The sequence below is a fragment of the Nicotiana tomentosiformis genome, chromosome 12, assembly GCF_000390325.3.
Source record: "Nicotiana tomentosiformis chromosome 12, ASM39032v3, whole genome shotgun sequence".
Classification (NCBI taxonomy): domain Eukaryota; kingdom Viridiplantae; phylum Streptophyta; class Magnoliopsida; order Solanales; family Solanaceae; genus Nicotiana; species Nicotiana tomentosiformis.
The window spans coordinates 108138533-108161183 of record NC_090823.1 but is presented as its reverse complement, the minus strand read 5'-3'; the positions used below and the strand labels follow the sequence as shown (position 1 = coordinate 108161183).

Sequence of the window (22651 nt, the reverse complement as noted above, 5' to 3'; positions counted from 1 at the left end):
AACAACGACAAAAATATTAGGGAAGGTTGAGACGTTAAGTTATTTAAAATAACTAAACTTATTGATGGTATGTCCTAGTAGAAATTGTTCTATAATTCTCACTGGAATGAACTTCTATTTTATAGAATTGATTGAGATGGATAGATTTGTCACGAGGTTGGACCATTCTCAACCAAGTCCTAGTTGTCAATCATTGATCCAAGCGAATGCCAATCATTCATATCTTATAGATGAACTCGATTTGGGGTCACTTAAAGGCGATCCAGGAGAAAGAATACATATTGCTGACTACAACCCTAGAATACGAGATGAAGTAAGGTAACATTATATTCAACAAGGTCCTTGTCAACCTTCCAAGCATCAATTTCCCAAAACTCAAATAGGAGGAAGAATGCGTCAATTTGTTCCAAGTTGGTTCAATGGTAAATTTTCTAAATGGTTGGAGTATAGTGTGAAGAAAGATGCGGTATTTTGCTTATGTTGTTATTTGTTCAAAAATAAATTTATTCATGGAAGTGCGGGTGAATTTTATACAAAAAATAGTTTTAGGGCTTGGAATAAGGATCTTGAAAGATTGCATTTACATGTTGGTGATGTTAATAGTGTCCATGATAAATGTTTCAAGAAGATGCTAGATTTATCAAATCATCATCAATCAATTCAAGTTGTTTTTGATAAGCACTCCGAGAAGTTGAAAAGTGAGTATCGAATGCGTTTAGAAGCATCAACTGATGTGGCAAGACTTCTATTATTGTATGGATTGCCTTTTAGGGGCCATGATGAAAGTGAATCTTCAACAAATCAAGGCCTCTTTCTAGGATTCTTACGATGGCATGGGGACAAGCATCCGGATGTGGGAAAAGTAATATTAGAAAATACTCCACAAAATGATACTTTGACTTGCCTTATGATCCAAAAGGATATTATCAATGCTTGTGCAAAAGAAATATTAAAGGCTATAATTGGAGACTTGAATGGAGATTATTTTGGTATATTAGTTGATGAGTCCAAAGATATCTCACACAAAGAACAAATGGCTCTTGTTTTGCGTTATGTTGATAAAAATGTGAAGCGGTAGAGAGATTTGTTGGTCTTGTCCATGTTAGTGATACATCGACATGCTCATTGAAAGAAGCAATCTACTCCTTGCTTTCGGACCACTCACTAAGTCTGTCCCAAATACGTGGACAAGATTATGATGGAACTAGTAACATGAGGGGAGAAATAAGCGGTCTTAAAACTTTGATTATGAAAGATAACTCATCGGCATATTACATTCATGCTTTGCTCATCAATTGCAATTAACACTTGTAGCTATGTCTAAAAAGCATTTGTATGTCGGAGACTTCTTTTGTCATGTTACTAATGTGTTGAATGTTATTGGAGTATCTTTTAAGAGCAGAGATTTGCTTTGCCATCTTCAAGCTAAAAATCTGGAGTAATTACTTGAGTCCGGTGAAATTCATACCGGACGAGGACTAAATCAAGAACGCAGGCTTCAAAGACCAGGTGATACTCGTTGGGGATCACATTTCAAAATATTAGATAACTTTCTTGTTATTTTCTCATCTATTATTCGTGTGCTTGAAGTGATTGAACATGAAGGTTCTACCTCTAATGAGAGAAATCAAGCAAAATATCTTTTGAGTGAGATAATGACATTCAAATTTATTTTTATGCTTCACTTGATGTTGAAAGTTTTGGCAATGTCAAATGAGTTGAACAAGATCCTACAAAAGAGAGATCGAGATATTGTTAATGACGTGGAGTTTCTTAACATTACAAAGAAAAGATTTCAAGATATGAGGAAAACTGGATGGGAATCTTTGCTAGATGATGTTTCCTCATTTTGTCATATGCATGATATTATGATTCTCAAGATGGATGAATCATATTTTCCTGAAAAGTCGAAGCGCAAGTCTTCTGATATTTTTTATTCACACCACTTGCGTGTTGATATCTTTTATGTTGTAATTGATGTGCAACTTCAAGAGCTTAAGGACCGTTTTGATGTAGTGAGTAGCGATATGCTTCTTGGGATGACTAGTTTGAATCCAGTCAATTCTTTTGCTAATTTTGATAAAGGTAGAATAATGACTTTAGCAAAATGTTACCCAAATAAGTTTGATGAAGTACACATTCGAGACTTGAGTTATCAACTAGATACTTTCATAATTCATATGCGAGCTGGCAATCCCAAGTTCTCCAACTTGCAAGGAATTAGTGATTTGGCAAAAGCATTGGTTGAGACAAATCTTGTGGAGACTTATTCGTATGTTTATTTACTTGTCAAGTTAACTCTGATTTTACCTGTTGCTACCGCAACTGTGGAGAGAGCATTCTCATCCATGAAGCAGATAAATAATGAAGAGCGGAACAACATGGGTAATCAATAGTTAAATAATTGTTTAGTTTGTTACATAGAGCGTGATGTATTTACAAATGTAAGTAATGATGTCATTATTGATCGTTTTCAAAATATGAAAGCTCGCCGAGGACAATTGTAAATAGATTATGTATGATATTAAAAATATTATTGGAAGTTTTATGCTTTGTGTCAATTAGTTATAGTTATTATATTTTCTTTCGTTTGATCTATTTGTCTATATAAATAAAAAGGATGAATAACCCGAACCGACGCTCGAGTTGATCACATCGATTAGGTCGGCACCAGTAACCTCTAATCCTGGATCCGCCTCTGGCTCCCGTTAGGGATCAAGAGCAAAAAACGAGATATGCTCATCTACTATGTGAAAAAGATTAATTTTACTCTCCGTTATATTTTTCGTACAAAAATACCTTTGCTATTACACAAATTGTTTAAATATACCCCTTCTCTGTTAGGACGGTCTTAGGTGGACTCCCAATCCCACATGAACATGAAGTAGACACCACATGACGTGCCACCTCACCACCGGACCCATTTACCCCTCCCCTCCATTATTCTATCACTTGTACCTCCTACCCTTCCACCAAAACCGTCCTTTACGTTAATAGCTCTCATTGTTTTGAAGGGCAGAAAACTGTAGTAATATCTTTTCATTCTTATGCGCTGGAGAATTAACATTATATTATGTCTACGGGTATTTCTGTTGTTATATTCAAAATTTGTTTTCTTTGACATAAGAATTCCAACACTTAAATTAATGATCGATATTTGAGTATATTGGTGTTAATGGTGATGGTTGTGGTGGGGTGGGAGGTGCAAGTGATAGAAGAAATAGAGGGGGAGTAAGGTGTTGGGGTGCCATGCGATTTGGTGTTCAACTCATCAAAATGTTAGTATGACGTGAGATTGAGAGTTTACTAGGATAGTTTCAACGAATGAGGATATATTTAAATTAATCAGTGTAACGGCAAGAGTATTTTGTACCGAATTGATTACCCTACTCCCGAAATGAATAGAGAAACGCAATCAGAATAAACGAAAGAAAATGATAAAGTAACGGTAATTTCTGAATAGTAAAATGACCCTAAATTTAAAAATAATCTTTAACGAATGCCAAATAAATACGCCTTATTTTCTCTGTCACAGCTAGGAAAGGAAACTTCCTGGAAGCTCACTATGGAGTGCTACTTCCTCCCTCCATTTAACCCTCTCCTTCCTCTCTCTTTTTCCTCAATTCTCCTTTCAACAGCTTCTCCTCTCTGTTTCCTCCATAATGAAGCTCCTCAAAAACATCCCCAATAAGCTCTTCAAGTACAAAAAATCCCGCTCCATTTCTAGATCCGAAGACCCATCATTCGGGTCGGGCACAACTTCGTCTTCATTCGATTCGGAGTCCCATCGCGGCTTCAAAAAACCCAATGGGCTAGCTACGCCAACAAGCGTGTTACCCACTTTATCCAACGAAATCTCTGCTGATAAATGGTCTGAGATTTCGGCCGAAGTTTACGCCGAACTGGTACAAGCCTTTCATATGATTGACACTGACGGTGACGGGAAGATAATGAAAGAAGAGCTGGAGGCTATTCTGAGCAGAGTCGGAACCGAGCCGCCGAGTAAAGAGGAACTGACGCTGTTACTTGATGAAGTTGACAGGGACGGTGATGGATGTATTAGCTTAGAGGAATTTGGTGCCATTAGCTCGGCGTTTGGGCCGCCGTCTTGTGACGGCGAGCTGAGAGATGTTTTTGATTTCTTTGACGCCGATCATGACGGAAAGATAACGGCGGAAAAGTTGTTTAACGTGTTTAGAACTATTGGTGACGGACGGTGTACGTTAGAGGATTGCCGGCGTATGATAAGAGGTGTCGATAAGAATGGGGATGGGTTCGTATGCTTCGACGACTTTTGCCTTATGATGGAGCAGCAGAGATGATTGATAAATAATTATCATGATTTTGTATCTCTTTTTTTTTGTGGAAAGAAGTGGGAGATCGGGCCAATTTATATGTATGTATAAAAATGTGGGCACAAATTCCTTCTTTTTGAACCCATGAAATGAAATGGGAATTGGCATAATATATAATATAGATTTAGATTCTAATTTCAGTGGAGTTTTTATCTTGAGCTGTGCTTTGTTTTTCGTTTTGCTGTATTTATGTTTTTTGTTTTGGTATTTTTGGAGATGTTGTATTGGCCAATTGGGGAATCGAATTGGCCTTTGACTCAAAACTGTTACAGAGTTCTTATAGCAATTCGGCATCTGCCGTGCTCATCAAAGATTTTAATCCAGACTTGCATTGTCAACATCACATAACCAACATTACTTATGCAAAATTAGTTCATTTCTTGACAAATAGACTCATGTTCCTACTTATTACAATAACATGCTCACTATTAGTATTATCCCACATTGTACCCCTACCTTACGAGGATAGATAGACTGTTTCCAATAGACCCTCGCCTCAGGAAAGCATAAGCACTGCATTAATGAAAATATAGACACGAAGGGACAGTACCATAAAACCATATAAAAGCAGAATAAAAACAACAAGATAGTAAGGTGATCAACAATGAAAACAAACAGCGGTTAGTCATAAAAATCTACTACCAACAGAAAGCGGGACTGCGTGCCAATACTACTGTTATAAACACTCTAGACTACCTACTCTACCACCCTAATCCTCGACCTTCATACCTTCCTATCAAGGGTCATGTTCTCGGTCAGCTGAAGTTGCGCCATGTCTTGCCTAATCACCTCTCTGTACCTCTTTTTTGGCCTACCTCTACCTCTCCGTAGGCTCTCCAATGTCAACCTCTCACACCTCCTCACCGGGGCGTCTGTGCTTCTCCTCCTCACATGACCAAACCACCTAAGCCGCGCTTCCCGTATCTTGTCCTCAATAGAGGCCACACACACCTTATCGCGAATAACCTCATTTCTGATCATATCTAACATGGTGTACCCGCACATCCATCTTAACATCCTCATCTCTGCTACCTTCATCTTCTGGATATGAGCGATCTTGACTGGCCAACACTCAGCCCCATACAACATCATTGGTCTGACCACCACTCTGTAAACCTTACCCTTAAATTTCGATGGAATCTTCTTGTCACACAAAACACCAGAAGCGTGTCTCCATTTCATCCATCCCGCCCCAATACGATGTGTGACATCTTCATCAATCTCACCATCCCCTGAATAATAGACCTAAGGTACCTAAGGTAGTTAAAACTACCTCTCCTAGGGATGACCTGCGAGTCCAGTCTCACCCCCCCTTCCCCTCCTCGAGTCTCGCTACTGAACTTACACTCCAAGTATTCTGTCTTGGTCCTGCTCAACTTAAAACCATTAGATTCCATGGTCTGCCTCCAAACCTCTAATTGCGCGTTCACACCGTCTCGCGTCTCATCAATCAATAAAATATCATCTGCAAATAGCATGCACCACGACACCTCCCCTTGGATGTGGCGCGTCAGTACGTCTATCGTCAGAGCAAACAAAAAGGGCTAAGTGCCGACCCCTGATGCAACCCCATCATAACCGAAAAATGGTCTGAGTCCCCACCCACCATCCTCACTCGGGTCTTTATTCCATCATACATATCCTTAATCAACCTAATGTAGGCAACATGTACACCTCTAGCCTCCAAACATCTCCATAAAATCTCTCTCGGTACTTTATCGTATGCCTTTTCTAAGTCGATGAACACCATATGCAAGTCCTTCTTTCTCTCGCTATGCTGCTCCACTAATCTCCTAACAAGGTGGATAGCTTCTGTTGTCGAACACCTCGGCATAAACCCAAACTGGTTTTCGAAAATAGACACACTCATCCTCACCCTTAGCTCTACCACTCTCTCCTAGACTTTCATAGTATGACTAAGCAGCTTGGTACTCCGATAGTTATTGCAATTTTAGATATCACCCTTGTTTTTGTATACAGGAACCATCGTGCTCCACCCCCAGTCTTCGGGCATCTTCTTCGTTCTAAAAATTATATTAAATAACCTAGTGAGCCACTCCAAGCCTGCCTTGCCCGCACTCTTCCAAAACTCCACCGAGATTTCATCTGGCGCGATCGCTTTGACCCTGCTCATCTTACGCATAACCCCCTCAACTTCTCCGCCTGCAATACCCAAAGTCACAACGACTCCCGGAGAGTTCCAAATCACCAAGTATAATGCGCATGTCCCCCTCCTCGTTCAAGAAACTATGAAAGTAGGTCTGCCATTTCCGACGGATAAGCCTCTCATCTAACAAAACTCTACCTTCTTCGTCCTTGATGCACTTCACTTGGTCCAAGTCACGCGCCTTCCTTTTTCACACCTTGGCTAACCTGAACAATCTCTTATCCCCACCTCGGCCCTCGAGTTCCTCATAGAAACGACTAAAAGTTGCATTCTTGGCCGATGTAACTTCCAGCTTTGCCTCTTTCTTAGCCAACTTATAATGTTCCCTATTTGCCCTCTTCTCCTCCTCGTCTACACTTTCCACTAGCTTTAGATACGATACTTTCTTGGTTTTCACTTTTCCTTGCACCTCTCTATTCCACCACCAGTCTCCCTTGTGACCACCAGAGTAACCCTTTGAGACCCCTAATACCTCTCTTGTGGCTTCCCTAATACACTGTACAGTCGTGGTCCATATAGCGCTTGCGTCCCCATTACTCCTCCAAGCCCCCATAGTCACAAGCTTGACTCCCAACTCCTGCGCTTTAACTTCCGTCAAGGCTCCCCACTTGATCCTATATTGGCTATACATCGCCCTCTTCCTCCTCTTGCTCGTGATCTCAAGGTCCATGACCAGGAGCCTATGAAGGGTCGAGAGGTTCTCACTCGGGATGACCTTGCAATCCGTGCAAAGACTCTATCGGACTTCTTGCAGAGTAAATAATCAATCTGAGTCTCAGCCACCGAACTCCGGAAGGTGACCAAGTGCTCCCTCTTCTTCGGAAAACCCGAGTTTGCTATCACCAAATCAAATGCTCTAGCAAAGTCCAGCACATACGTTCCTCCTCCGTTTCTATCTCCAAAACTAAAGCCACCGTGCACATCATCATACCCCCCAGTCGTCGCTCCAATGTGGCAGTTGAAATCTCCTCCTATGAAAAGTTTCTCGGTATGCGGGATACCACGCACTATCTCATCCAAATTCTCCCAGCAATGCCTTTTGACTTCCTCATCAAAGCCTGCTTTAAATCTTCTTTTTTTTCCTAATGAGATAAAAAAAATTATAATAGGAAAAATCTCTCAAAATCGGCAACCATGGGAAATTGTAACAAAACCTGCTCTTTCATTATATTGTTAGGTCTACTCTCCCATGATAAAATAAATAATTTAAATTAAAAATCTTGCATTTTAGGATCCAAGTAAAAAATTAAAGGCATGAGCAATCTATACATTCGTAAAATTAACACAGCATATAAATAAATTAGATTAAGTTTTCAATTAAAAAAACATGCACACTTAAAATTAGTAAATTGCATAATGTCCGGGTTGAAGCTTACTTTCACCGTCAAAATTCACATTGTCAGCAAATTGTAAATCCTCCATTTTCTTTGAGTACAAAGTATATGTTTTCTTCTTCACTATAAAATAGATCCTAAATGCAAGATTTTAACATTTTTTTTAATTATTAAAGAGGAGACCTAATAATATAATGAAAGAATTTCTTTTCTTTTTAATTTTCTTTTATTATCCACCAGCTAAGCATCTTATGTTTTTTGTTTTTTATTTATTAAGCATCTGATTAGAAAAAAAATAGACTTAAATGTTTCCTTTTAATTTATGTTTTAAAATAAGTAGGAATATGAGTCCACTTGTCAAGAAATAAATTAGCCTCACATAAGTAATGTTGATTATGTGACTCACATAGCAAAATTTCTTATGAGATCCGTCCAAGAGGGAAGCGCCTTATATTAAGAGTTCCTCTATCTTTAAAGCTTGATTCAAAATTTTTAATTAAAAATAAAATAGTTTTTCCATTTTCAAGACTCTTAATTAAAAATAAAGTATTGCATCATATGTGGTACATTTACTCCGTACATGGGAAGAAATGGCTATCTCTAGAACATGTATCCCATCATATGGGAAGAAATGGCTGTACATGGGAAGAAATAAAAGTTAGAACTTCATTGGAATTAAATGGGAATCTTAAAATTAAGGAAATTGCATGTTTGTATAGTAAATATGTTCCATAATCAGACCAGGTATGTATACATTTTCTATGAACATTTTGTGTTAGAAGAGTGGCTCCAACTGTTTTCAAAGTAGGACTATAACTATGTTTCCATATGCTCATTGTACTATCCCACCTTAACTTAATATAAATAGCTATCCTTTACACCAAAAATAAATTGTGTTTCTATGTATATGGAAGTAAAATTTATACATGCTACAGAATGAACAAAGTTGATTTGAAATTGGATATACTTAAAAGTAACAAAGGCTTTTATCGTAGGATTTAAATAAATGGTAATAATAAAATCTTGAGGAATAAGAAACACGTTAACTCATTGAGTACTGTTGAGTCACGTAATTAGCACTTCCAAAACGTTTGCAAGTCTAGTGTTCCGTAACATGATTTTCTATTTTTATACACCCCTCGAAATTTCCTAGCAATTATCAATTGTAATTACATGTTGACAACCTACAAACAACTGCTGAGATTCGATTACGTATATATATATATATATATATATATATATATATATATATATATATATATATATAGATTAAAAAAGTCACCATCTATCGATAAATATTTGTCTCTAAACCCAATTATTATTGTACGCTAACTTAAGGTTACAATAAAATCTATAAAATTCAAATTTGGAATCCAATTCTGCTTACTAACGGCCTTAGTCCGGTCAAAAAGACAATTGAAATATAAAATATTTTCCGTTTTATGCTTTTTTGTTAAACTTCGTGGAAATTTCACAATGCAAATGGATGGAGCAATCAAATGTGGTAGCTTTTTGTATTTAATTTCGGAAGATTTAGGTATGTTGGACCAACCTAAACCTGACTCTAGGTATCCATTTTGTTATTAATAAAAGTTCAAGAGGAAATGTGAACCCAAATTATTGCAGTCAATTATATTCATTCTGATAGTGTTATATTTCTTCTCTCTTTTTTTTTTTAAGTACATCAAAGTGGAGAAGAGGAGCAGGTTAGCCATTGCACACAACTTGATGCCAGTGTGTCCTTTCAACCCTTTGAACAAAACTGGAAACTTTTGTTTGGATTAAAAAAGTTCTCTTGAATTTAAATACTAAAAAGATCTTTCTTCCTATTAAAATCTAAAAGATTACAAAAACCAACAATATAAAGAATTTGTACTCTATCATGTCATTTAAATGATATTTACAGGTAATCTTTCATAAAAAATGAGATTTGAAACCTTTTGGAATAAGGTAGGCTACTAGCTTAACTATAGCAGGTAATTAAGATCACTTGATAATATTAAAAAACAATTATACTGTTAATGATATAAGTTCGTTAAACTAAAAAAGAAACTACATGAGTAGTAGAACACTAGAACTTAGAAATGAGGCTAATAATTAGGAATGAGCAAATGATTTTACAAGGATTTCTTTTTAATATCATGAAATAATGTTCTTGTTTATTTTTCAAAATTTCCGGTCAGTAATGAACCCCATTTTAATTTATCATGAATGATGAGTCTATCATACGGCAAGTCATGATAAAAAATTCCCAAATGCATTTTGTTTCCTAAGAACGAAGTCATTAAGTCTACTTTGTTTATTCTTTTCTAGCCGTACCTTTAATTAGGAAAGACTTTGATCGTCGAAAAGTCCAATATTTAGTGGATTTTTCGTGTAAAGCATCTCTCATATATATATCTCAACACTATTGTATATTGGTAAAATCGAGCCCACTGAGCACCCCGGTTTTTCGATGAGGCAAACAGAGCAAGAACGTGATCGTAAGGAATTGGAGTCAGAGCGAGGAGCCCCCGTACCGGGGCTCGAGCAAAACACCTACCCTCGGGGGATCAGGACCACGTCCTCCAGGTCTAGTTCGAGCCTCAGACTTCGGAGAGCATTACCAAATAACCGCACATGACTAACAAATGGCTGTGATGTCCGTTCCCAACCGGATATCACGGCGTGAATCTCGACCCGTATCAGCAGAAAATCAGCTATTAGCGAAACGGACGATTTTTACCTTTCTTAGAATTGTACTTAGGGTAAAACTCCCCTACTATATAAAGGGGGAAGTTTATTATTCATAAAATATATTGTAACACACATACCAAGGCAATTTACTTTTATTCTCTCTATTTCTAAAAGTTATTCAAAGTTCTTATTTTTGTTCATAAGTTCTTCATAAGTGCAAGATCGGAACCGAGGGAGGTTCCTCGTTGAGCCATTAACCGAGCTCGTGATCACTCTTATCATTGGTTCGGCCATTTATTACGTCTTTCATTTGCTTAATCTAACGTCATTAATTACTTGTGTTGAATTAATCCACATATCCTTAAAACCGCATATAAATTCGATTGTTATCCGTTTTTAAGGGTAAACAGTTTGGCGCCCACCGTGGGGCTAGGGATATTAGTGGTAATTTGATACAAATTTCTATAACGCACTCTGTTTTACACTTGTTCTTTGAGATTTTAATTTCAGGTTAAATTAAAAATGTCAAACTCTCAATCTGCTCACTTGAACGTTGATGCTGAGTCTGTCCACCATGGCGAGAACAACAATGTAGTGCCCAGCAACGAGGTGCCCCCCTGTTGACCCAACGGAGTTCCGGTCGCGGACCCAATCGATGCCAACTCACACGTGGCTATCGATGCAAACTTGCTTACCGACCCCGAAAATAGAATTCACGGGGGAGCTCGATCGATAGCCCTGGGTACACACGACGGCGAAGGCGATAGGATCAATTTTCGAGTGATCTTCGAAATGTTACAAGCTCAACAGGCGATGATAGCCCAGTTGCAGAACCAAAGTCGCGCCCCCAGCAGAGCTGAGCCTGAACCATCCCGGGAAAACACCCGCAGAAATGAACCAACCACAAATAGGCCGGGTGAATTTGAACCCGGGACCAACCCTGAAATAATAAAGATGCTTGAGGAACTGATAAAGCGGGTAGAATTGGAGGAAAAGAAGATCGAAGCCAATGACAAAAAGGTGGAGACCTATAACTCTAGGGTTGATCAAATCTCCGGAGCACCCCCAATATTGAAAGGCCTGGATTCCAAGAAATTTATCCAAAAGCCTTTCCCTCCGAGCGCGACTCTGAAACCAATCCCGAAGAAGTTCTGTATGCCCGAAATTCCAAAGTATAATGGGACCACGAATCCAAATGAACACGTAACCTCCTACATGTGTGCCATCAAGGGAAATGACTTAGAAGATGACGAAATCGAGTCGGTTCTGCTGAAAAAGTTCAGAGAAACCCCTGTCTAAAAGAGCAATGATATGGTATTACAACTTGCCCCCTAATTCCATAGATTTGTTTGCTATGCTTGCATATGCCTTCGTAAAAGCTCATGCCGGGGACATCAAGGTCGAGACCAGAAAATCAGACCTATTTCAGGTGAAACAAAGAGATAATGAAATGCTCAGGAAATTCATATAAAGGTTTCAAATAGAAAAGAATGGATCTGCCTCCGGTTGCGGACGATTGAGCCGTTCAAGCATTCACTCAAGGACTCAACCCCAAAGCTCCTTAGCTTCACAGCAGCTGAAACAGAATTTGATAGAGTACCCGGCGGTAACTTGGGTTGACGTCCATAACAGGTACCAATCAAAAATCAAAGTCGAGGATGATTAGCTCGGGCCCCCCTCTGGGTCCGTGTATCCTATCTGAACTAATGACAGGTCTAAAAGAATCGTCGATCAAGAACCGAGAACAAACAAAGATCAGTATTAATCGTATAGCAGAGATCGAAGAAGCAGCGTATCCGGTCGGACCCTGCGAGGAACGAAAAGAGAAGCGATCGAGTTCATAATAGCCGAGGACTCATGAGCAAAAATGGTTTCGACAGGCCACTCGAGGCCAGGGAGGCACCAAGCTTATCGGAATACAACTTCAACGTCAATGTTGCAGGCATCGTATCTGCCATCAGACGCATCAAAGATACCGAGTGGCCTCGGCCATTGCAGTCCGATCCTACCCAAAGAGACCCCAACCTAATGTGTAAGTATCATGGCACTCACGGCCAAAGGACCGAAGACTGTCAACATCTAAGAGAAGAAGTGGCCTGATTATTCAATAACGGACACCTCCGAGAATTTCTTAGTGATCGAGCCAAACATCATTTCCAGAATATGGACTCCAACAAACAGACCGAGCAAGAGGAACCTCAGCACATCATCAACATGATCATTGGTGGAGTCGACGTCCCCAGGGCCCAATGCTAAAGCGCATTAAGGTGTCCATTACAAGGGAAAAGGGAACCCGAGATTACATGTCGGAGGGGACCATCTCTTTCAACGATGAAGACGCAGAAGGCATCGTGAAAGTGCATAACGATGCACTGGTAATATCTGTACTCATAAATAAATCTCGAGTTAAGCGTGTGTTGATTTATCCAGGTAACAAGGGCAATAGCATCAGATCGAGGGTCGTAGAGCAGCTGGGTCTACAAGACCAAATAGTGCCTGCAGTCCGGGTCTTAAACGGATTCAACATGGCTTGTGAAACTACTAAAGGTAGGGGTGTTCAAAACCGAACCGAAATCGAAAACCGAACCGAAACCGAAACCGAAGCTTAATGACTTATTGGTATCGGGTTAACGATTTAACGGACGGGGAACGGATTGAAATTTTTTTATTAACGGCTTATCGGTTTGGGGGCGGATTATTCAATTTTCTTAACGGATAATCCGTTAACCCGTTAAGAATATATATATATATATATATATATATATATATATATATATATATATAAAATTTGTTTTTATCCATATATATATTGTTTAAGTTGTTGTCTCCCACCCTACTATAAGATTGTTTAAGTTGTTGTCTATGGTTCACCTCTACTTTTATTTTTTAAAACTAATGCCTGTTGTCTATGTTTAATAGAAGAACAATAGTGTTGTTGCCACAACTTTTATCCCACAATATTGACGATAGTACTGTCTTGAATTATGTTCTGGGGAAATAGCGCATCTGCGTTTCCTGTAAATTGTTTACTACTTATAATCCATCCCTATTTCTATACATAACTGCCTTTTGCTCGGTGTTGTTTGTATGGTTAATGATATAGCGTGAAATGCCCGGTTGAGAGTTTAAGTTAGAAATTTGAAGTTGTTGTTTGAACTTTGAAGCTGCATAAATTCAAGCTTTGTTAGGCGTTAGCTGCAGGCCAAACATTTCTGTGTATTCTGCTCACTTATGGATTAATCATTTTGAAATATCTATCCTGGACTCACTTTGAATATAGACTGGAATTTCCTATTCTGAATTTGTATGCTAGGCGTTAACAGACATATGTATGTCTGGACTCACGTAATGTAGTCTGCTTTGGGATTTAATAGTAGGCGTTAACATACATGTATGTCTAGACTCATATGTAGTCTGCTTTGGGATGTAATCTAGCCTACAATGTGTTCTACTTTTTTCACTCTACAACACATGACACACTATATCATTCTTATGTAGGCGTTAGCATACATGTTTGTCGGGACTCAATGCGTAATTTTCTATTATGAATTTGTATGCTAGGCGGTCAACAAACAATTAATGCACGCAATATAGATTTAATTAGGCCGATAAACCGCCCGATAACCGCCCGATAAGATCTAAACCGATACTAATCCGTCCGATATCTTATCGGGTGGCTAGCGGATTAATACATTTAAAAGCCGATAACCGTTAAGCCAAACCGTTAAGAGTAATTAACCGCCCAATCTGCCCAATAAGTAGCCCTAACTAAAGGGGAGATAACCCTGCCAGTGAACACCGCCAAACCATTAAAGAAACAAAGTTCTACGTGATCGAAGGGGATATGAGATATAATGCTCTATTCGGAAGGCCATAGATTCACAACATGAGGGCAATACCCTCGACGCTACACCAGGCATTGACGTTTCCCACACCGGAAGGGATCAAGACAGTTTACGGAGAGAAACCGGCCGCAAAAGAAATGTTCACGGTTGATGAGGTGATCTCGATGTCTGCACTCTCGACATCAAAGAACCCGGAGTCGATTAGGAAGGAAGAAACTAAATAGCAATCATCAACAACGTCCCCGACCGAACCGGAGAAGCAAAAGGCAGGCGAGTATGATGATTACGGAGTTCCTAGGTCGTTCATCGCCCCTGACGATTCCAATGCCACCAAATCGATGGTTGAGGAGCTGGAGCAAGTCATATTGATCGAACACTTGCCCGATCAGAAGGTATACCTGGGCACGGGGTTAACTCCCGAGCTCAGGAAAAAACTCATTAAATTCCTTATAGCTAACGTGGATTATTTTGCTTGGTCTCATCTAGATATGACAGGGATCCCTCCAGAAGTAACCACTCATAAATTAAGCTTGGATCTGAAGTTCCACCCTATTAAACAGAAAAAGAGGCCTCAGTCCGAAGTCAAGCATACATTCATCAAAGACAAGGTATCTAAACTCCTTATAATAGGTTCCATCAGGGAAGTTAAGTACCTTGATTGGTTGGCTAATGTAGTAGTGGTGCCTAAAAGGGGAAAGTAATTAAGGATGTGCGTAGATTAAAAAAACTTAAACAAGGTGTGCCTCATGAGTTCTTTTCCTTTGCTGAACATCGATCGCATGATCGATGCAACTACCGGGCACGAGATACTCAACTTTCTCGATGCCTATTCCGGGTACAAACAAATCCGGATGGACCCGAGCGATAAAGAAACTTCTTTTATCACTACATTTGGCACCTATTGTTATAACGTAATGCCGTTTAGACTAAAAAACGCCGGTGCCACTTATCAACGCCTAGTAAACTGGATGTTCAAAGAACAAATAAGAAAATCAATGAAAGTTTACATAGACGACATGTTAGTTAAGTCCCTGCGAGCAGAGGACCATTTGAAACATTTGCAGGAAACCTTCAACATACTGAAGAAATACAATATGAAGCTGAACCCGGAGTAATGTGCATTCGGGGTCGGATCCGAGAAGTTACTTGGACTCATGGTGTCCAACCTAGGGATCGAGATCAATCCCGACAAAATCAAAGCTATAGAAGATATCACCTGGTGGACAATGTCAAGGTCATTCAGAGGCTAACCACGCGCATAACCGCCCTGGGCCGATTCATATTGAGGTCCTCCGATAAGAGTCATCGGTTCTTCTCATTATTGAAGAAGAACAATAACTTTTCATGAACCCCGGAGTGCCACTAAGCTTTGGAAGAACTCAAACGGTACCTTTCGAGTCCACCCTTGCTCCATACTCCGAAGGCAGATGAGCAGTTGTACATATACTTAGCGGTGTCCGAGATAGCTGTAAATGGAGTCTTAGTTCGGGAAGAGGAAGGTACGCTCCTATCTATTATGTTAGTAGAACTCTAAGTGAGGCCGAAATAAGGTACCCTCACTTAGAAAAATTGGCGCTCGCTTTGCTAAGCGCCTCCAGAAAGTTAAAGCCATATTTTCAATGCCACCCCATATGCATCATAACTTCTTACCCACTAAGTAACATAATGCACAAACCTGAGCTCTCGGACCGATTGGCCAAATGGGCCGTAGAAATTAGCGGGTACGATATCGAATATCGAACCTAAACCGCTATCAAATTTCAAATTTTGGCAGACTTCATGGCCGACTTCACGCCAACCTTAATACCCGAAGTCGAAAAGAAAGTGTTGTTAACCTTGGGGACTTTCTCGAGAATGTGGACCCTCTTTACGGACGGTGCCTCGAACGCAAAGGGGTCCGAACTCAGCATCGTGTTGAAGCCGCCTAAGGGTAACGTAGTTAGGCAATCTATTAGAACTGTGAAATTGACTAACAATGAGGTCGAGTATGAAGCCATGATTGCAGGTCTCGAATGGGTTAAAAGCTTGGGGGCGAAGTGGTCGAAGTTAAGTGCGACTCCCTCCTTGTGGTAAATCAAGTCAACGGGACATTCGAAGTAAAAGAGGAATGAATGCGAAGGTACTTGAACAAATTACAGGTAACGCTGCATCGATTCAAGGAATGGACCTTACAACATGTACTCGGGATCAAAATAGCGAAGCCGATACTCTGGCTAACTTGGGGTCATCGGTTGATGATGATGACAGCAGCTCGGGAACGATCGTACAACTCATAAAATCAGTAGTGGAAGAAGGCCATGCCGAGATAAACTCAACGAGTTTAACTTGGGACTGGAGAAACAAGTATATAGACTACTTTAAGATTGGGAAGTTGCCGTCGGATCCTAAAGAATCGAGAGCTCTGCACACGAAGGCGGCCAGGTTTAGCCTGTCCGAAGGTACTCTGTTTAGAAGAATGTTGGATGGCCCACTCGCCATATGCTTAGGGTCGGGGGACACCGAATATGTTTTAAGGGAAGTTCACAAAGGCACCTGCGAAAACCATTCGAGGGCAGAATCTTTGGTTCGTAAGATAATTAGAGCTGGCTATTACTGGATCGACATGGAGAAAGATACGAAGGACTTTGTACGGAGATGCGACGACAGTCAGAGGTATGCACCAATGATCCATCAACCCGGGGAGCTACTACATTCGGTCCTGTCACCTTGGCCGTTCATGAAATAGGGAATGGACATTGTCGGTCCCCTGCTATGGGCACCCGGTAAGGCTCAATTTATACTGTCTATAACTGACTATTTTTCTAAGTGGGTCAAAGCTCAAGCGTTCAAAAAGGTCTGGGAAAAATAAGTCATCGTCTTTATTTCCACATAATATGTTGGTTCGGTATACCGGCTGAGATAGTGTGTGATAACAGGGAAGCAGTTCATCGGAAGCAAGGTAAGCAAATTTTTCTAGGACCATAAGATCAAAAAGATCTTGTCAACACCATATCACCCTAGTAGGAATGGACAGGCGGAGTCTATGAACAAGACCATACTCCAAAACTTTAAGAAAATGTTGACCGATGCGGAAGGTAAATAGAAGTAAATTTTGCCCGAAGTCTTGTGGGCATAACGTACGACCTCAAAATCTAGTACCGGGGCCACTCCATTTTTGTTGGTCTATGATGCCAAAGCACTAATACCGATCGAGGTGGGAGAACCGAGCCTCAGGTTCTGATATGCGACCGAAGAATTAAACGGTGAGGCCATGAGCACAAGCCTGGAACTATTTGATGAGAGGCGCGAGACCGCCCAGAAACAACAGATAGAAAGATATTACAACCGAAGAGCCAACCTCTGACACTTCAATATCGGGGACTTGGTATTAATAAATGTAATACTACACACCCGGAACCCGAACAAAAGGGAAGCTGGGACCGAATTGGGAAGGATCATATCGAGTCATTGGGATTACCGATAAAGGTTCATACAAACTCGAAGCAGAAAATGGTGCACAGCTACCGAACAACTGGAATGTGACACACTTAAAATCGTACTACTGCTAAGGTACAATCTCATTCACCTTTTTTTACAAATTGGACTAACACTTGCAGGCAACAACCAAAGGAGAATGCAGTTGTTAGGTCCGAAAGCACGTGTTGCACTCTTTTCTTCCCTTGAACAGGTTTTGTCCCAAATGGATTTTCCGGCAAGGCTTTTAATGAGGCAACAGTAAAACGTGCTAACTTAGAATCGAAGACCGATTTTAAATCGGAGTCAATGGTCGCATCAACAGTATTCGAGCCCTCTCTAGATCGTCCTCGAATACTAGGGGTCATCACCCTCTTGTCAAGCTTTTTAGCAAGGAAGGAAGGATACCTTGTGCTTGAACAGTCTAGGCTTATTGGTTAGGATTATTGTAAGGGCCAAACGGTCAAGTGAACTGTGTCCGCGTAGGCCACCTTAGCCATACGAGCCTTTATACGCTTACAATCTTGTATGTTACACACAAAAATGAAAAAAAGTTTCAACCTTGCTAATACACATTTTTGCTTCTTAAAAGTATCGAGCCCAAGAGTCACCCCTATTCGAGCCCAATGGGCTACCCCCACTCGGGGACTGTCGTCCAATATAAGTTCGGGTGGCTCAGGTTATCGAAACTCGGAGGCACAAAACCTATTAGGCAGTGCCTAAACCTAAAAGGCTACGGCCACCCTAAAAATGGTTCGGAGACGTCCGAAGGCCGTAATCAAAACATAAGGCCTTCAACAAAATTCTAAACCTGTTCAAAGGTTACCCTCAACAAAGGCATAGTATAAAAATATTTAAGCAAGCATCTTGGGAAAATTTCCGGTCACTCCGAGTTTTCACAAGTTTCGAGCAAAAATTGCATCGTGGACAGGTTTTGTTCGGACCTCCAAAAAGCGACTTATTACTACGTTTTATTTTGTGCTAAGGCATTAGAAATATTTGCAATTGTAAAAAGATGCCAAGATAATAGACTCAAAAACTACCAATAGGGTAAAAATATATATATATATTCCGAAATATCTTTACAAAGGCCCAACAAAAACGGCCTCAACAAAAAATATGTACAGGATACAAAAAAAAAATTAAAAAATTCTAAGGTATTTACGCCTGATATTCACCAGAGCCCGACTCATCACTAGAACCGTCGGGCCCTCTATATAATTTTTTCAAATGGTAAAGGTTGGGTGACGACAATACTGGTGCAGTGATTTTTTGACATAGAGGGAAAAGGAGGAGAAGATGGTTTGGGGCAGAGGAGGGCTGAGGATGGTGGAGGAAAAAGTTGGAGAAGAAGGAGGTGAGAGAATTAGGTGGGGTCCATATAAATAAGGTTAATTTCAAGAAAAGTAGAAGGAAAAAATATAATTTTGGAAGTTTCACGCCCTCAGACGTAAATATAAAACACACACTTTGCTATGTCAATGTGAGGGGTTCACGAAATCATACTTAAGTCGAAAAGAAGTGTTTAATTGGTAATGGGTTCGGTTGTGGTATTCAACTGATCGTTGTGGACAACTCAAAGAAGTTGTTAATGTATTCCGCCTATTTCTTATTGATTGAAAGAATTGAGTGCAACTGTAACACTCCAATACTTCTATAATAGAGAAAATAAGGATTAGATAAAACAAAAATGCATTAGCAGTCAATGGGTAAGTTATCAGGAATATGCATGACTGCGAGTTGGAAAAGAAATATCTTTATAAGTTGTAGTGGAAAAAACAAATACAATAAATATGTAGTGTTATTTGTCAAAACTTGAGTTTTGACCCCTTGAACGTATTTGTTTTTGTTTTCACTACTTATCTTTCACATATTAGATATAACCCATAGATTACCATTCTTATGTTTGAGTCATTTGGAGAATCAAAGTGACGCTAATGCTAAGTAAAAAAAGCCGATCATTTTCGAAACGGAAAAGGACCATCCCTTTACTATTAGAATTTAGTTATCGGTAACCTCCGTTATATTTTCTTTCACTATCACCCTAGTTATTACCCATTTTAATATTTTTGTTCATACAACTAACGGACCCTTTTAGTAAAACACGTGGCATGATCTGAAATAGCCTAACCATCTACCCATTTACTTGACCCGATAGCCCCAATTCAGCAACACCAAGAGAGGTCCAACAATATCAATCGCCTCCCTCTTCTCCGATTCCACTGGCGCCTCCAACTGCCCCCAAATTTTATTTTAACAAATTTCACCACAAGCCGCAAAGCAGAGTTCAGCCATTCACAATCATTTTTAGATCCTAAGATATTGAGCAATAACCAGCGATATCCTAAATCTATTTCAATCAATATGATCTCCTAGTCATTTATATTCTGAGCTATTATAACCTTTTAGTTCTAATTGCTCTTTCCCAGTTACCTTTTTTTTCATTTCCACCACCTCATCGTGGCCTACTCTCCCCTCGTGTACAAACATTACAAATGTTTAATCACATAATTTCCATAAGCCATGATTTACCACGGCCTTCCATGAAAAATAGAGAATTCATAAAAATTAGTTGAGCCAAAATTCCATCCTAGGGAAAAAGATAGAAAAAAAGAAAAAAGAAACACAATTATGGGAAACCATACAACTACAAAGAAATCTTCTATTCAGGGAGGAGGGTGGGAATGTGGTGGACTGATGGTGGAAAATTTTGTTTTGTCTCACTCTCTCGAGTCTAATGTAATCTACTTGTACTGGTTATGCTTTTACATTTGCTACCAATAAAAGAAACAAAAAAAAATACTCATGCAGGCAGCTAGAGGTTTAAGCTTCAATCTCAAATTCTTTCCTTTATACAAAACATTGCCTTTCTTTGCTTGTGCTGAAATTTGTTAAAATAGAATATGGGGGCAGTTGGAGGCGCCGGCGGAATCAGAGAAGAGGAGAGGCGATTGACGTTGTTGGACCTCTCTTGGTGTTGCTGAATTGGGGCTATCGAGTCGGGCTGATTGGGTGGGGTAAACGGGTAGATGGTTAGGTTGTTTCAGATTGTGCCACGTGTCTTACTAAAGGGGTCCGTTAGTTGTGAGGGTAAAAATATTAAAATAGGTAATGGTTGGAGTGGATAGTGAAGGAAAGTATAACATAGGTTACTGATAACTAATTTTCGATAGGAAAAGGACAGATTCGGCCCTTTTTCGTTTTAGAAATATAGTGATTTGAGATAGCTAATTAACGTTATATACAGTAAATACAAAACCACATTACAACATATATTAACACATTAGACAACAAATGGAAACAAAAGCTAACGGTAATAGATTAGAGATCCAAACCGACATCCAAAAAGTTAGGAGACATAAGCATACGTCTTATGTTAAGATTGTGACGATAATTTATCGATCCATCACACACTGTTGGCACACGCACTCATTTACGTGGACTTGAGCAAAAATATTATCGAACATATTGTTGACTGGGCTATCTTATCCAACCTACTACGTAAGAAACAGTTGGCACCTCTTCGAATTTGAAGAGTTGCATCTCTTCAGTTTGAACTCAACATTGTCTATAAATATCAGTTTATTCTCTCAGATTTTTCATACGAATTTCTGTCTTCTCCTCCTTTCTTCTGCATTGTTTTAACTACAAACAAAGCATCAGTAAGTGTGATTTGCTACCGATCTTTGTGTTCGCTGAAACATTGATGTTTGAAATATCGCTACACCAGTGTGTAATTCGTTCTATCTTGGGAGGAAATAATCCACAACCTTGGGTACTAGGAGGGGATTAAATTCCTTAAGGAAATACTGTGAATTCAGTGGGCTCCGATTAAATTCTATTTCTTTTACATTTATGTTATTTTATCTTCTCCATAATTATTTTACAAATACAGCTAGATAACATAAAGTTCCATAATCATCCTATACTCCTAATAATGTTTTTCTGATTGTAGTTTGAAACTCATACTCATAAGTTGTCGGTTTATTCTTGTTAAATTGAATCTCAGAAAATGAACATGACCAGTCAATTCCGTTGATGAGAATATTTACATTAATAATTCTTTTCTGAAATGTTTAGTCGGTAGGAAAGTTTGAAAAGTCATGAGAAATAGGCGGTTTGTCGTGAACTGATGGTAAACTTTAATTATCTATTTTCCCCCAGGTTAGGTATTAGACTCTGTTAAAGGAAGAAAATACACTAGATTATCATGTGAACAATTATTATAAGCAACTTTATAAAACAAATAACCATTCTTTTCAATTCTGTTTTTTTTTGGGGTCATTCTTTTCAATTCTTGCACTATTTTTCTTTTGTGGGGCTAAAACTTGGCATTTAGCAAGAGGCCAGTTAAAAAATTATCGGCTTATTGCCAGCCATGATGTCAATTTTATGAATTTTGATTTTTGATGACGATTTCAAGTACTAGTAATTGAGTTCTAAATTTAATATTTATATATATTTAATAATTTTTTAAGTACAAATATATTGTTTGAGCAAAACTTACTAAGAGTTCAACCAAATTTGTTTCCGGGCTTCTAGCTCCGCCATTGCTTAGCGCATCTACTTCAAAAATTAATTATGATTGTTATAAAGGATTTATGGGAAGTCAGGTTGAACAACAAAGATGAAGAGTTTTAACACAATGATAAGAATATGATATTTATAATTAAGTTACGTGCTCAAACTACGAAAACATATATGTTGAGGTAAAATTACATGCGTTAAACTCGATAATATTGCCTTTTACTAGATATTGCATATAACGGGAACTTAATATATATGAGATTTTTTTTCTTGTGGAACACCAAAATTCAAGAT

At 39.1% G+C, this 22651-nt stretch overlaps 5 protein-coding genes across 5 annotated transcripts; 3 read left to right on the top strand and 2 right to left on the bottom strand.

Moving 5' to 3' along the window:
• Positions 1 to 391: 391 nt before the first annotated feature.
• LOC138903199 (uncharacterized) lies at positions 392 to 1078 on the top strand. Its single transcript, XM_070191130.1, has one exon. It carries the CDS (start codon positions 392 to 394, stop codon positions 1076 to 1078), a length of 687 nt encoding a protein of 228 aa, XP_070047231.1.
• A 577-nt stretch (positions 1079 to 1655) lies between these two features.
• Positions 1656 to 2396, top strand: LOC138903198 (uncharacterized). Its single transcript, XM_070191129.1, has one exon. The coding sequence runs from the start codon at positions 1656 to 1658 to the stop codon at positions 2394 to 2396; it is 741 nt and encodes a 246-aa protein (XP_070047230.1).
• A 1184-nt stretch (positions 2397 to 3580) lies between these two features.
• LOC104096441 (probable calcium-binding protein CML36) lies at positions 3581 to 4513 on the top strand. The gene has a single exon (XM_009602811.4). The coding sequence runs from the start codon at positions 3663 to 3665 to the stop codon at positions 4320 to 4322; it is 660 nt and encodes a 219-aa protein (XP_009601106.1). The 5' UTR covers positions 3581 to 3662; the 3' UTR covers positions 4323 to 4513.
• A 565-nt stretch (positions 4514 to 5078) lies between these two features.
• LOC138903197 (uncharacterized) lies at positions 5079 to 5752 on the bottom strand. The gene is made up of 2 exons (XM_070191128.1): positions 5701 to 5752; positions 5079 to 5587 (listed from the first exon to the last, which is right to left on the bottom strand). The coding sequence occupies exons 1-2, from the start codon at positions 5750 to 5752 to the stop codon at positions 5079 to 5081; spliced, it is 561 nt and encodes a 186-aa protein (XP_070047229.1).
• A 960-nt stretch (positions 5753 to 6712) lies between these two features.
• LOC138903196 (uncharacterized) lies at positions 6713 to 7192 on the bottom strand. The gene has a single exon (XM_070191127.1). It carries the CDS (start codon positions 7190 to 7192, stop codon positions 6713 to 6715), a length of 480 nt encoding a protein of 159 aa, XP_070047228.1.
• Positions 7193 to 22651: the final 15459 nt, after the last annotated feature.